Source organism: Wyeomyia smithii, chromosome 2, assembly GCF_029784165.1.
Source record: "Wyeomyia smithii strain HCP4-BCI-WySm-NY-G18 chromosome 2, ASM2978416v1, whole genome shotgun sequence".
NCBI classification, from domain to species: domain Eukaryota; kingdom Metazoa; phylum Arthropoda; class Insecta; order Diptera; family Culicidae; genus Wyeomyia; species Wyeomyia smithii.
Genome location: NC_073695.1, coordinates 108,943,264 through 108,959,300, shown reverse-complemented (window position 1 = coordinate 108,959,300; position 16,037 = coordinate 108,943,264). Strand labels below are relative to the sequence as shown.

General features: G+C 42.2%; 1 protein-coding gene across 7 annotated transcripts in view; it reads left to right on the top strand.

Annotated features, from left to right (window-relative positions):
- The window catches only part of LOC129725075 (tyrosine-protein kinase Drl), a 516,531-nt gene that overhangs the window by 480,749 nt on the left and 19,745 nt on the right, over window positions 1-16,037 (top strand). For all 7 annotated transcript variants that reach the window (XM_055680488.1, XM_055680486.1, XM_055680485.1 and 4 more), the window contains exon 12: window positions 3,102-3,181. In XM_055680488.1, the coding sequence (XP_055536463.1) occupies window positions 3,102-3,181 (80 nt within the window). The remainder of the gene's footprint in view (window positions 1-3,101; window positions 3,182-16,037) is intronic.

The following is a 16,037-nucleotide window of genomic DNA, read 5'->3' as shown; positions in this document are numbered from 1 at the left end:
TTAATGTATGCTCATATGTGTGTGAATGTTAGGTTTTGAATGTTCGTTATAGTTGTGCTGTTGGCTACCAGAAATTCGTTATTTAAAGTGGAAAATAAATCTAGCAGAAATTTTCAAGATGTTTTTTTTTTAAATGGAAGTGTTATGTTATTCTATTTGAACAAAGAATAAGTTCGAATGAGAAAGGCTGGGTGTCACCACTAAGTGGATTAATTTGGTTTTTTTTTTATTTCGTGAGTTAATTATTTCAAGTTATACGCCTTTATTGACCCACTGCGTCAATTTGTATTACTATCTACTATGTATTTCCAAACTTTGAATACGTTTTTTTTTGGCATCTTCATTTTTGGCGTAGAACTATGTACATCTCTCGATGATATCTAAAAGCCGAAAATCAATCCACAAATCCAAAGTGGCAACTTGCAGTCAGGCTTATCTTTTCTCCTCAAAAAATCTCTGGAGTGTTGGAGGATATCTACATCTGCTCTCACACTGGAGAGCAAATCCACACAGATGCTAGAAGAGAACGACAGAGGTACCGTGGTGGAATTTTAAATCCCTCTCTTGAGAGACAATAATAGTATGGAAAAAATAGATTGATAGATTGAAATAGATTGATAGATTGCGTTGCTCGTGCCGGTCGAGTAGCTACACGAGGACTACACAGGTGTCCCAGCAGGTGTCTTTTTCCACTTACCGGACTAGGCCAAAACTAAACTTGACTCCAAATTCTGAATGGATTAACGTTGATTGTAATGCAAAATTAACTTTGCTAACATTATTTTGGCCGCTTGCAAATGAGGGACTAAGTTTTGACTAAGCGCATCACACTTATTACAAGATACCTACTCTGTTTTTATATAATTATTTGTAGGTTTTAAACTTTGGTTCACGATCGGTGGAAAGTTATCCTGGTATTGCTTGACGACAGAAAACAGTTCATGTTGAAAATTTTAGCACTAAAATTTCACGACTGCATGAAAATCATTCGTCATGTCAAAAAAAGTTTCTCGGATGTTTTCACTGTCACTATGATTCTTTATTATTTCAAAAAATTAGTGAGTAATATCAGAATGATACAAATGATGTGATTAAATTTGTTTTAATGAGACTCCACATGACATTCAATGGGTTCAATGGAAAATTTTGATTGTTTGATTTTACTACTACTACCGAAGCAGAATGGCAGATGACATGTTTAGTAGGTATAATACCATACGCAAAAACCCATTGATATCAGGTACTAAAGTAGCTCTCAACCTAAAAATAGAAAAACGCTGATAGCTGAATGACAATTTCTATCACAACAAGGCTCGTAAACGAATTGAATCGAACGAACAGGCACTACCAGTTTCCGGAAAATCGAACAACTAGATTGCAATCGCCATCGAATGGTCGGCCAGCACGAACATAAAATAAATATACAGTCGAAAGCTAAACGTCGAAATTGAATTAAATTTTGCTCCAGCCTTTGGCCTATTTCAGATTCTGCCCAACGAATCCATAAAAATACTGCGATTACCTTCGTGATAACAACGACCTCCGCCGGTTCAGAAACACAGGCAAGACATGATTTCCTAAAAAGGACGAACCCATTCGTTGATTAGTTTTCGCTGTCGGGCCGGACCGAAAGGAAATCAAAACAAATGAAACGTGCCCACGTCTTCCGGGCCGTACGTTACGAGGGGAAATGAAGCGAATGTGACACAACACAAAGCTTACTGGCTGGGCAATTAATTAGGACTTTAGTACAAACAAATTTTACCACTCCATTAAGACAACACCACGCCAGAACTAATGGGCAGCATGCCGTCATCTAGGTCATGTGTAGAAATAACAAATGTGCACTTTCCCACCGGGTGTCCAATCCAGAATCGGGTTGGAGCAAGCTTACAGCCACATTATGTTCGATTATGAATTAATAATAAATAACCATCAATTAATTAAATTAATTCGTTCCCACTGTTTTTCCATCTCGGTTTTACGACTTACGTCGTTTATGTACGGTTTGGGGAGCAGCTCTTCGGCTAACGCCGCAACTACTTTATGCTGCAAACACAGAGGATATGATGGTCATAATCGTAATTTTGTCGCTTTCGTCTCGTGGCTTCATAAAACCGTTTGCTTAGTCCCTTCCTCCGGCAGCGCTCAAATTGAACTGAGTGATTCGGAGTAGCATTCATTCGCTGCTCGTTAAAAACAAACATAATTCATATCTCGCTATTTCTTGCTACACTGCTGCAGGGTTGAATGCCTGTTAGAAACCGGCAGACTCCCGTTGGGACACAGAGAACGGTGGCCAGTTTAATGTTTTATTTTGGTTTCGAAACTGGATTATGATAATTCATGTCAAGTGAATTTGTCCCTCATCAAAGAAACAAAATTGCTTGCACTGATCCTTGCATCCCTGCTTGATACAAAAGCGCTATATACTGCGTGGTTTAGTCTTTATAGCCTTCCCGTGTTATGCTTGTCTCCCTACAATCCACTTTCACCCCCATTTCATCCCGGAATGCTGCTGCCTAACTGAACGGACCATTTTGCTAAGTCAGTCGGCCATAAGATTTTATAGCCATTCATTTTCCGCTGCCGGGGTGTCTCCTGTATCAAAGCTAGCAAAGGCGCCACAACATTCTGCAAATAATCTGAAGCTTCAGGGAGGGGACTCGAGCTAGGAACTAAATTACTTTATTGGCTCCCCGGCTTACGGTTGCTTAATCACAGCGTTTCGAATAAGAGTACTTTTTCCTTGCAACTACACAGTGGAAAGCCACATGCGAGCGTGTAGCGCTTATTTTGTGGATTTAATGAATGCTACGTTAGATCAAAGCAAAAGTATAAAAAAATACCTTCGTGGAAAGAATGTGCGGAGGTCAAGCCTGGCCTCGGGGAAAAGCGGTGAAATTATATCACGAACGTAACCAAGCTTCGTTTCCATTTACTTTAGCACTCACTTTTGACCACCTGCGGTTAGACGAAAAGTGTCGGTGTTGCTCTACGGGCTGCGTGCTGTAGGGTGTCTTTGTGGTATGTCGTTTATGAACTAACAGTTTTCCTCCTTCTTCGTTTCTTTTTTTATTTTCGGTTCCTACGTCGCCCAGGAGGTGGATTCCTTCGAGCTGGCCGCCTATCTACGGGATGGATATCGGTTAGCACAACCGGTTAACTGTCCGGATGAGTTGTAAGTATTTTTGAAAATAAACTATCACTTGTAAAACATTAAGTCTCTATTAAACGTTGTGTTTTACTTTTGTGTTTGATATTTACTTAACAATTTTTATTTTATTGATTCGACTCATAACTGCGTTTATGGTATACGACTACAAATGAAAATACTACGAGGTATACAGCCCTAGGGTTGTATGAAATGGTGACGTGGGACTAAACACTGTAAATAGGGGATTTTTTGTTACAAAATATACAGAGTCTGCAGACAGAATCAATGTGTTTGCTCAGCGACTGTACGTATTTTTATTTTCAGCCTCCCTGCAAATCAATTTTTGGAATATATTCAACAACACTCAAAAGAATATCATTTATATTTGGCGATATTATGCCTGTAGAAATTTTTTTGTGCAAAAAATATGTATTTGACAAGGCACAAGCATATCGTGCTTGTTGAAGAAGCATAAAGAATTTCTCGTAATGCGTCAAAGTCAGAATTAACTCTATATCCTCAAAAACCAAATCCAATAATACTTACGTTATCATAATGAATGGTTTTGTCTTATTTAACTGTAATTAAATCAAATCTATAGTATGGATCTTACTTTCAAAATAATATGGAATCCCTTACAAAGGTTCATCAATTAGCAAACAGAAGAAAATATTTTAAACAAAATTAGTAACAAGCTCCAGAAAAAAATCGTAGCAATCCACAATTACATTTTTTTTTGCTCGACAATTTGTTTTATTTGCCTACAACTATATTCGCTGTATTACGGAGACAGGAAATATACGTTTATTATGGTAAAGCTTAGAATAATCATATATCATCTAACAATTTTGAAATGTAAAAGAGATTCTGTACGAATCTCACTAAATAAACAAAAAAAATCACAAGCATTCGCAGGCTCTTACTCTCCTATAAATGTATATATTTAGGAATTTACTCTTTCGATACTATCCGGTCAAGATTATTTAGTGAATATCGAAGATAAAATTAAATAAATATCCGTTGCAAAAATTTACAATTCTTGTTGAGTAATTTATGGCAATCATATTTATGAGATAAACTTTCAATCACCATCACCAGCAGCATTGCAGTTTTTCCTCAATTGCATACAAATAGAAATGTACGAACAAAAGTGTACCACTGCAATACGAATAGTACCGCTGCAGTACGAATAGAAGTGTACCGCTGAAATGTACGAATAGAAGAGTACCACTGCAATCATAGACGACGAGAGACCTGCGGTTCTTTACTCCACTGGTACTGTTGCTTTTACCGGCATGTTTTCTTTCAAGACATCAGTTTTTATTAGGTTCTTCAGAACCTAACACGCAGGTTTAGAAATTGTTCAAGGATGGGTATTGTTTCAAACTTTTAGGAAAACTTTTACCTTCGAGACATCATATTAGTCTAAGCTCATGGAAGCAAAAATAAATTGACCTATTGGGACGGGGAGACTCTGTCAATTTTTATTTCGAAATTGATACAGGGAATATCACAGGGAACGGATGGTGTCCATTCACGTTGTCTGTGCTAGGAATGCTCGCATGTAATTGGTTCACTATTGACGTAAATTTGTTATTGAAATTTTTCATCAATTTTACCGCTTAGCAATGAAATTAGAGTGATAATTAGCATATTACAAAATTGTTATACATTTTATCTATCCAACAACATATTGGTTATTATTATCCATCATGTGGTTATGCTGTTATTATCGTTTGAAATCTGACGCAACATTTGCCCGTTTCATTTCCAATTTTACAGAATGCATCCCAGTATAGTAAACAAAGACGTGTCCCACGTCAAAAATACATTTCAAACTTCGAAAGACAATAATTTTTTATTCACTGGGTAATGTGACGGTGTTAGCAACATGGTTTGTTATCTAATAATATCCTAATGCTTTTTGAAGTTTGAACTGGAAACAAAGTTTTACCTCAATAAACCTAAATTAACCCTTTCATCAATAGCCATAGAGGTTTTCTAGAGCACATACCAGTACTTGTTTTAAATATATACTCTTTCGGGAAAAATGTACATGAAGCTAGTTGATTGGAAACTATTATGAAAATTGATCAGTTTCACCCCGTTCCATGGTAATTTGGGGCCATCGGCGATAGTTATAAATCATCAAAACATATTTAAATATGTCACCATTATCATATTGCCATTGAATAAAATATAACATGTTATTGTTAATACTAACTTTCTCATACATTAAACAACATTCTCGACGACAGCACACATCCAGCGTGAGCGAAGTTTGCCTCGAAGTCGTCGGCCTCTATCCGGTTCTCTGCTAAATATTATCTTTGTATACTTCGTACAACTCGTGATTCATGCGCCAGCGCCATACACCATTTTCTAGTTTGCCTCCGGATATTGATCGCTCAAAGACCCCAAGCGCTCGTCGATTGCTTTCCTTCCACGTCCACGATTCATGTCCGTAGACCGCCAACGGAAGTATCAGAGTCCTATAGAGTGCAAATTTCGTACGGATCTGTAGGCTACGGGACCTAAGCTGGCTACGCAATCCGTACTAAGCCTTATTCGCCGTCGCCATCCGTCTCTTCATCTCGCGGCTCACCTCGTTGTCACATGTCACGAGAGTACCAAGATAAACAAATTTATCGACCACTTCGAAAGTATCCCCACCCCATCCATCTCTGCCACAGTACCAACACCCGCAGAACTTCCACGCTCTCTGCCAGCCACCATGTACTTTGTTCTGACAGTTTTTATGGTGAGTCCAATTCTCGCAGCTTCCCTTTTGAAAGCCGTAGAGGCCTCCTCAACTGCTCTACGGTTGACACCAATTATATCAATATCGTCCACGAAGCCTAGAAGCATATGGGACTTCGTGATGATGGTGCCGCTCCTCTTCACATCTGCTCTTCGTATTGCACCTTTTAAAGCTTCAGACCGTCACAAACGCGTTCGAAAATTTACCCGCTGTCTTGACGCATTATGTACAATAGAGATGGTCGGGTTTGGCATTTTTCCCGAATACCCGAATTTTTTTTTGGTTGAAACCCGAACCCGACCCGAACCCGAAAATTTTATTTTTGTGAAACCCGAACCCGACCCGAACCCGAAACTGTGAAACCCGAACCCGACCCGAACCCGAGATTTTTTTTTGAGGGGTAGATTTTTTGTACCAATTTGAGGCTGCCCTGAAGCTTTTGGCCTCGAATGGTATTGAAATGCTAGTGTTTTTGCAGTTGCATGAAATTAGACATCATAATCTTACAAAAATGCTTATTTGATATAGTCGGGTTTCGGGTTTTCAGACCTAAACCCGTCCTTTTTTAAACCCGAACCCGACCCGAACCCGAAAGTTTTTTCCCCACCAAACCCGAACCCGACACGTACCCGACACCTTCAAAAATTTTCAAACCCGAACCCGACCCGAACCCGACACTTTCGAAAATTTACAAACCCGAACCCGACAGGTACGGGTCGGGTTCGGGTTTCGGGTTTGAAAACCCGAAACCCGACCATCTCTAATGTACAACCGTCCAGGGTCGCACGTAACAGTTTGAATAATTTTGTTGGGAAACCATGTTCTTGAATAATTCGCCACAGCTCGTTGCGTTTCACTGTATCGTAAGCCACCTAAAAGTCAATAAACAGATGATGTGTCTGCAAGTTATGTTCTCGAAACTTGTAGAGGATCTGTCTCAAGGTAAATATCTGGTCTGTTGTAGATCGTCCCACTCGAAAACCGCAATGGTATTCTCCAACAAAGGCTTCCTGCACCGGCCTCAGTCGCTGATATAGGATACGGGAGAGAATTTTATGAGCGGAATTGAGGAGGGTTGTGCCTCGATAGTTACCACAGTCGAATCTATGACCCTTCTTGTAGATAGGGCATATGAGTCCTTCCAACCAGTCCTTAGGTAGTTGTTCCTCAGACCAAAGCCTTAGGAAAAGCCGCTCCCGACTTTGAAAAGTTCGGCCGGTAAAGCGTCCTTCCCAGCAGTTTTGTGGTTCTTTTGCTCTTTGCGAGCATTCTTCACCTCGTCCAACGTTGGCGGATCCACAACTTGTTCGTTCTCCTCAATTTCTATTCTGTTCCCCTCGATGACTCGCCTACCTTCCTCACCGTTCAACATTACTTCTAAGTGAACAGATCTCTCTGCTGGTATCGCATCAGATAATACCGATGTTCTTGAGGTGGTAAAGAGCAGGGCAGTGTCCGGTAATGACTCTCGTGTGGAAACGTATTTCACCACGCTTGAGACCGAGAAACCTGTTGGTTATAGCAGGGTTTGGAGAGATAAGCTGTTTAGCTTGCCTGCAGCCCTGCGTGTTGTTCCATCGATCAGCTATTTCTGACGTTTCCTATGTTTCAATTCGGAGGGACCCAGAAATGGCTCAGGGCCAATAAATTGCTGTGCTGCTCCTTGTCTTGCGAGATAGTCAGCATTTTTATTGCCCTGGATACACAGTATCCAGATACTCAGTACAATAGAACTAAGTGCTGGCGGGATAGCTCCCATAGTACTGCACTACATTCCAAAACTAAGCTGGACGTACATTTTGAGGGTTCAAGTGCCTATAATGCATCTTGGCTATACGACATAGAAATGCAAGACCATCTCTGCTTCACATATGGCGATTGGTTCCAATGACTTTATATGGAAAATCGAGATTGTTCTGAAGTCCATAAGTCTGGTACTGTGGTGACTAAGGTATAAGTTTAAGCTTTTCTAGAATGCGTAGATGATCAACCCGATCGAAGAGTGTTTCATTTTGTTGAAACCTTATCTGTGAACAACCGTGTACGCCTTATCCTTAGACTCTGTTGCTCCTACGTTGGTTGTTCGTTTATACATGTGGACCCAGGGAAGTGCGTGTTCATCATTCCCTAGGTGTGACGGTGAAGCTGTCGTCCTCTTTTTTTAACTGCCCTAGACCATTGGTGTGGTCTATGAACATTACTTTCTGGAGTCGTGTGGCTTCAAGCTTCATTTGTATGGCCTCGTAGAATCGTGTGGTGAGCATTTGCATCGTTTCCGACGATGAACGGGTTATTGATTGCTTTATAGTACCCGCATGGGAGCGCAGACCTCGGGAGGCAGAATATCGTCCAGGTCACCGGGGAAGTAAGCGGATGCGATAACAATGTGTTATTTTCCATTGGTAATCGGGAATTCCGCTATTATTATGGTAACGACGTCACGTTGAATAAATTCCGTAATTGGAGTGTATTTGATTACTCTGCTCAATAGAATTGCAGTTCTAGGATAAGATGACACTCCGTTAAGCATACAGACGTGAAGCGTACGGACGCGAGGCATAGTACGCTAGGTATAATGGACGGCAGGCGTACGGACACGAGGCATATGGACGCGAGGCCGAACGGACGCGAGGCCGAATGGACGCGAGGCCGAATGGACGCGAGGCCGAATGGACGCGAGGCCGAATGGACGCGAGGCCGAATGGACGCGAGGCCGAATGGACGCGAGGCCGAATGGACACGAGGCCGACTGGACGCGAGGCCGAATGGATACAAGGCCGAATGGACACAAGGCTAAGGGGAAGTGGTGCGAAATATGTTATTATCGTCATCATCATCACAGCCCTCTTTCAATAACATGTATTTCGTTTTAAAGTGTCATTTGGAAAGCAATACACTCGCGGCCTTCGGCCGACTCGCTGTTCGAGCGAATGCTGTCCTTACTCGCTACCGCTCGTTCGGACTTAACTAAAGGAAAAAAAATCTGTTTGAGTAGACCTAGCAAACCAGTAGATCAGTCGTTTGGATGCGAGAGGCCGCCGCTTCCGACGGCGGGTCGGCGGCCGGCTCGGACTGCGGAAACCACGGCGGCTTAATGCCGCCTTGTTTCCTTGCCCTCGATTATGCGTCTTCGCCGCATGATTTCAAGAAAAGTATTATACCCAACTTAAACTCTTTAGGAATATATTTACACCTGAACTACATAATTGGATCTCATGCGATCGTACAACATCGCATTCGGCCTCGCGTCCATTTGGCCTTTCGTCCATTCGGCCTCGCGTCCATTTGGCCTCGCGTCCATTCGGCCTCGCGTCCATTCGGCCTTGTGTCCATTCGGCCTCGCGTCCGTTATGCCTTGTGGCAGTATGCCTCGTATCCATTATGCCTCACATCCATTATGCCTCGCGTCTGTATGCCTAGCATACTATGCCTAACATCCATATGTCTAGCGTCCATATGCCTCGTGTCCCGTTCCCCTAGGATAAGGCTAAGTGTTAGAGTAGATTAACCTACCTTTTGAGTCCGCGAGGCCATGATCCTTTGTGTTGTTGACCCATGGTTCCTGGATCAAAGCAAAGGTTAGATACTCTTTGGTGAATCTTCTGCTAAGGACGTTGCTGGTTTGGGTTGCCTTTGCTCCGACATCGGCTAGCTTTGCCTGCTGTAGGCGATGGTCAACAGACACATGACCAGCACCGAAAGGTGGTTTCTCCTTGCAGTAGCGTGACATTTCGTATGTATTTTCCTGTTCTTTGCCAGATTCTCTTGGAGCAGACCAAGTAAAGGTATCCGTGTTTAAATGGCAATTCCTAAACTTATTCCTGAGGTTAATAGCTTCAATTATTTTCCTGTAGGAAACTTTCACCGAGTATCTCAGAACAGAGGAACCATCCCCATTACGGACCCGACATTTTTTGTTTGTCGGACGATAGGCGCTGATGTTTGGTGTGGGACGTCATCCGATCGTTGACGCGTAGCAGCAGCTTGACCTTGTAAGTCTAACCGACCGGAGGATTAGAGGGCGAGCGCTCTGGCTCCATCCCGCGTCTGTCTCCTTTGGGGAATCGAGAATCATTGAAGGGGTAGAGGTGCCCATCATCCTTGTAGTGAATCACTATCAATATTAAATACTCTGCCTCCATCTCCTGATGAAGAAGTGTTTATTCAACCACTTTCTCCGTCTCCTGTTGGGTATTTTTATTGAAGTTATTTATGTTGTTTGTGTTGTCTATGTGAAGCCCACGAGAAACTAGCTTCGCTGCGACAGGGCCCCGCTTAACACAGTGAAATCAGAGGTACAGGGGAGAGTGCCCTGATACTCCACTGGCACTGTATTTTAAAAACAATATCCTTATACTGTTAAAAACGTGAAGTTTTATAATGGTCACCTTTACATCGGCATATGCATTAAAGAGCTTGATCAAAGCAGCCAAAAAGGACAAGCCAACAAATGTGATAATTGGGGGCGACGGTAGCTCGAAAATTTACATTAATGAAAACCTTCCTACTCAATGCTACAAATTGCTTAGAGAGGCAAAAGAGTTGATAAAATCAAGCTATAAGTTTATTTGGGCACACTAAGGTAAAGTGTATGCCAGGAGGGTCGAAGGCGAAATGATCAAGTCAAAAAGCGACATTGATGCTCTTAGACAAGTAAGCGCTGATGCTGACCAGTAGACACTATAGACACTATATATATAGACCTGCGGACTGAATCGGAGCGAGCCAAAACAACTGTCAAACGAGCGAGCCAAAATGAACATAATGAAAAATTCGTATCAAACAAATAACAACAATATAAAAAGCCAGCGATTCCAGTGTTGCTGTCATTCACTTCGCAGGTCTATATATAGAGTGTCTACAGTAGACACAATCTTGTTTGTTGCATTTGTAAAAGTCCTTTCTGTTTGTGTCTTGACAATTTCTCAAAATGTTCGGGAATTACATAAATCTGTTTTACCAAAACTTTAACGGCGTTCGCAGTAAAGTAGGCGACATTAGACGTGAGCAATACATTTCGTCTTACGATATAATATGTGGCACCGAGTCGAGGATCCAGAACGAGGTTTTCGATGCTGAGATCTATCCATCAGACTCTAAGTTTATAATTCATCGAAGAGATCGAGATTTAATAGCGACTGCAATGCAAGGAGGAGGTGGTTGTATAGCGAACAAAAACGTGGCTCTAAAGATGATGCAACATCTTGAAAAACTGAAGACTAACGAGGATCTATGGATGCAAGTTGAACTTGGTGGTGGCTATAAGCTTTTGATTTGCGTCGCACGGTGCTCCCACAGACCGTTATTATAAAAAAAATGCACCAAAGAATCTGAGTACACCATTCGATTCGTTATGACTTCCAGAATCTCTGGTCGAAATTTCAAAATCATCGTACGGTACATTTTTGAGTAATGCCCTTTTGAAGGTCGTAAGGTACAACAAAGTGATATAAAAACGACGAAATACTTATTGTAAGGCACGTTTTTCAACCTGCATATTATGAAATAACTTCCAAAAAAGTTTCTACACTTTCCAAGGGTTATATTTCAAGACATTGAAAATTGGTGGAAAAATTTATTTGAAAATACCACAGTGCACAGTAGTCTAAACTAGAAAAATCGTGATCGTTCTAAATTTGACTATGAAAAATTGATTTTATGTACTCAATGTCTTCAGCAAAAGCGTTTCATTGAACAAGGCCTTACTTTTGGCGTTTTTAGTTTTTCGATCAATCCACCTAACAGATAGATGACAAAAATATTTCTTTTAATTTTCAATATACCAGATAGCTTTCTTCAGCAACATTACACACAAGTACTGATGAACAATAATAATAAGCATGCCACTTCTCAATAGAGGTATTGCTATTAACAGAAGTGCGGGATACAGCAGACACCCGGGCATATCTCACAATAGATCTACGATTCTGGTCGCAGTAAGGAAGCTCAACAGGAAAAAAAATGTCATTGCCATTTGTTCACAATTAAAAATAAGGCCGATTATTTGATCATCCCTAAGATGTGATCCACAGTAGCGATCATTCGCCCTTATCATTCAATACGAGATCGGTAATCAAAATTTGTATTTGTGTAGGCATGACACGATCACACGACGATCGTGATCCCAATTATATTCACCACTGACCCATCATATCGCGTTCAATTCGAGGGCAGTGGCAGTTCGGTTTTGATAGCGAGAGATAACGCATGTCGTTTGAACACACTGGCAATAAAGTGATAGAAATTGGCTGAACCTAATCGCTAAAATTCAATTTATTTTTCGCAACTAGTTGCGTATTATTTTGAAGTCACCCGCGGTCCTAGTCACATTCATAAACATTTTTGGTCCTTCGAACCGGATACTGTGAACCGGTGGGACTGTACGGTGATTAGCGGACTAGTGAAAGTGCGCGGAACAATTGAACAATAGACGCAGTGGAGTAGATCCGCCATTACGATCGTGGCTTGTAGCGTGGCGTGGGTTAGCCGCCATCGCGATTGCAGTTGGAGTGCTTTGTTGGATAAAACGTGGTTACGGTGATGGATTATGGTAGCGGCTAATCAACATGAGGACATCGATCGGCAGCTTGGACGAGCTCAGCTACTAAAAAGTCAGCGGTCAGAGGGAAGTAAACATTTGCATGGGATCTGTGGTGGCATCAAGCATGTGATGCTCATCAAAAAAGGGTAGAAAATTAAAATGATTTGTGGAAACTGGTACTTTCATTGCATGCGAATTTTGTGATCCCTGCTTAGATTGACGGTTGGTCTTGGTTCTGCTGGCTATAATTTCGCTCGGTTGTTCACCTGGTTGGTTCCCCTCGCTGCAGTCAAATTGGGTTGATTAATTTTCTGTCATCCGTGGGACGTCGAGTCGAATCGCGATCGCGTATTGTCAACGGTGAATCAAAGTGAAACATTTTTTATGGAGTATTAATAATAGACTAACTGAAGTGAAGTTATACTAACATAGTGAACATTAACATTTGATATTAGTTCGAGAGTACAAATAATTAAGTATGGCTAGTGATTTGCGTGGTTTAAAAAGGCAGGAGAGGCAGTTGTTGGCAACGTTTGAGGGTGCCAGAAAGTTTTTACAGAAATTCAAAGCAGAGAAACATATAGGGCAAGTTGAGAGTCGCCTAGAGCTTCTTGAGACGGCAATGAAAAAGTTTTACACCGTTCGTAGAAAAATAGAATTGCTGGTCGAGGAAGCTGACGAAAAAGAATCAACAGACTCTAAAGAAGCTGCAGCTGAACGGGCTACGCGGGTTCAGATGCTTGCTGAAAGACGTGAGGCCGAAAATGTCGAGGTAATGCAATCTACAGAAGACCTTTATTGTGAGCTTAAGTCATCGTTGCAAGCTCTGCTTCCCAAACCGATCGAGCAGCCAGTGTCGTGTCCTACACCGACCATAGTACAGGCTGCTCCCGAGACGATGTCAAGGGTCAAACTCCCCGAGATACGGCTGCCTAGTTTTAATGGTAGAACTAGTGATTGGGTTACATTTCGAGATATGTTCCAAAGCCTGATTCACAACAATAATCAACTCAGTGCGATGGACAAGTTTTCGTATCTTCGCTCATCCCTTGTAGGAGAATCCCTTCAGGAAATTGAATCCATCGAGATGACGGTAGCCAACTATGAAATCGCATAGTATCTGCTAAAGAAGCGCTACGAGAACCGTAAATTAATAGTAAAAGCGCATCTTGATGCATTGTTTGCTGTGGAGCCAATGAAGCGGGAGAGTTACGACGGCTTAAACCAAGTGATTAGCGAGTTCGATAAAAACTTGCAAATGTTGGAAAAGGTGGGAGAAAATTCTTCGCAATGGAGCACTGTTTTGGCACATATGATGTGTTCGAGATTGGATCAAATCACGCTGCGACACTCGCATCATAGCTCGAAAGAAGTTCCAAAATACGACGAGCTAGTTAATTTTCTTCGGAATCATTGCTCCGTCCTTCAATCAATCGCTCCGCTGAGACCAGCACATGCGGAGATGAAAAAGTCGAAGTTCACCTGTCGAAGTCGAAGTTGTTCATGCGTCAACACAGTCGTTTAAACGATGTCCATACTCAGCACACAAGTCAATCTACAAGTTCATACCCTATTGCCAACACAAATTCGCAACATACACCAAACACCACAGATCAAGTAATCAAATCCAACTGCTTCAATACCAACATCTTTGCCTCGACAAGGCAAGTTTTACTCTCCACCGCCATAGTGCGTGTATCAGACATGTATGGAAATGTTCAGCTAGCCAGGGCATTATTGGACTCCTGCTCGGAGTATTGCTTTATAACCACAAACCTCTCTCAAAAGTTGAAGTTAGTGGAAGGTGCCAGCTACCTGTCTGTAGCAGGTATTGGTGGTTCTGTAGTCAAATCTACAAGAAAGGTTGAAGCAACGATTGCGGCTCGATCATTCTCAATTTCATCATACGTGGAAACTGTTCAGTTGCATGTACTTCCAAGGCTCACATCAAAACTACCCTTGCATGCAGTGAATTTGCAGAAATTGGCGATTCCGGATACCATAACACTCGCAGATCCTGAATTTCATCAACCGGGTCCGATAGACCTCATCATTGGGGCGGAATACTACTACGATTTACTGATGAATGAGCGGATGAAGCTTACATATGACGGACCCACTCTTCAGAAAACTGTTTTCGGATGGGTTGTATCGGGTCGTATCCCTGGTAGTAAACTTGAAGTTCCTAGAACCATTACTCACTCGTGTTCGACACATGATCTTCGGGAGCTGCTAGCAAAATTTTGGGAAGTGGAATCATGCAACATCAAGAGTACGCATTTAGTAGAAGAATCCACCTGTGAAGAACTCTATGAACGCACGACGGTACGTGACAGTGAAGGAAAATTTGTAGTCACACTTCCCAAGAAGGACTACGTAATTAGTCAGTTAGGGGATTCAAAATCCATCGCACTGAAAAGGTTCTACGGACTGGAGAGACGATTCGCTACGAACGAGGAGTTGAGAATTAAGTACAGTACCTTTATGAATGAATACATCTCCATGGGTCATGTGCAACCAGTACACGAGGAAGTGAGCGACTATCCCTCGTACTACATGCCCCATCATGCGGTCTTAAAACCCGATAGCACAACAACTAAGCTGCGGGTTGTATTCGACGCTTCCTGTCGTACATCTTCGGGAATATCCTTAAACGATGGACTCACGGTAGGACCCGTTGTGCAGGAAGATTTACTCTCCATCATTCTTCGGTTTCGATTTCGTCAATTCGTATTGGTGGCAGATGTTGCCAAAATGTACCGTATGGTAAAGGTAGTCGATGCTGATCAATCACTTCAGCGCATACTATGGAGAAGTTCTCCAACCGAACCTGTCAAGTCCTTCCAATTAACCACTGTTACATACGGGACAGCCTCGGCGCCGTATCTGGCAACCAAAAGCCTTCAAAAGTTGGCATCTGAAGGAGAAGCCACACACAAAGCTGCAGCGAGAGTAATCAAAAAGGACTTTTACGTCGATGATATGCTGACAGGTACAGATGATTTGGAAGAGGCAAAGGCACTAGCAGCAGAAATCATCCAGCTCATGAATTCAGCAGGCTTCACGTTGAGGAAGTGGAACTCCAACAGCGCAGAACTCCTAACGACTATACCACAGATTCTGAGGGACGATCAAGCTACTCTCGAACTTGATTCGTCTACGTCACCCATAAAAACGTTGGGGCTGATATGGCAACCAGCTTCTGACAATTTTCTATTTGTTGTTCCTCAGTGGAACCCTGAGCCAACAATCACCAAACGGGTGGTACTTTCGGATACAGCTCGTATATTTGACCCCCTTGGCTTGATCGGTCCTGTCACAGTTCTGGCTAAAATTTTCTTGCAGGATTTGTGGAAGCATAAGGCCGATACGGATGATCCGTTACCAGAAGATCTTCAAACATTCTGGAATGAATACCGCAGGAATATCGCAGCTCTCGAATCCCTGACGGTTCCAAGATGGACATGCTACACCAACGATTTAAAATCGGTAGAGCTACACGGTTTTTTCGACGCTTCGGAGGCAGCCTATGGGGCTTGTCTATATCTGCGGTGTGAGATGGAAGATGGCTCAGTCAC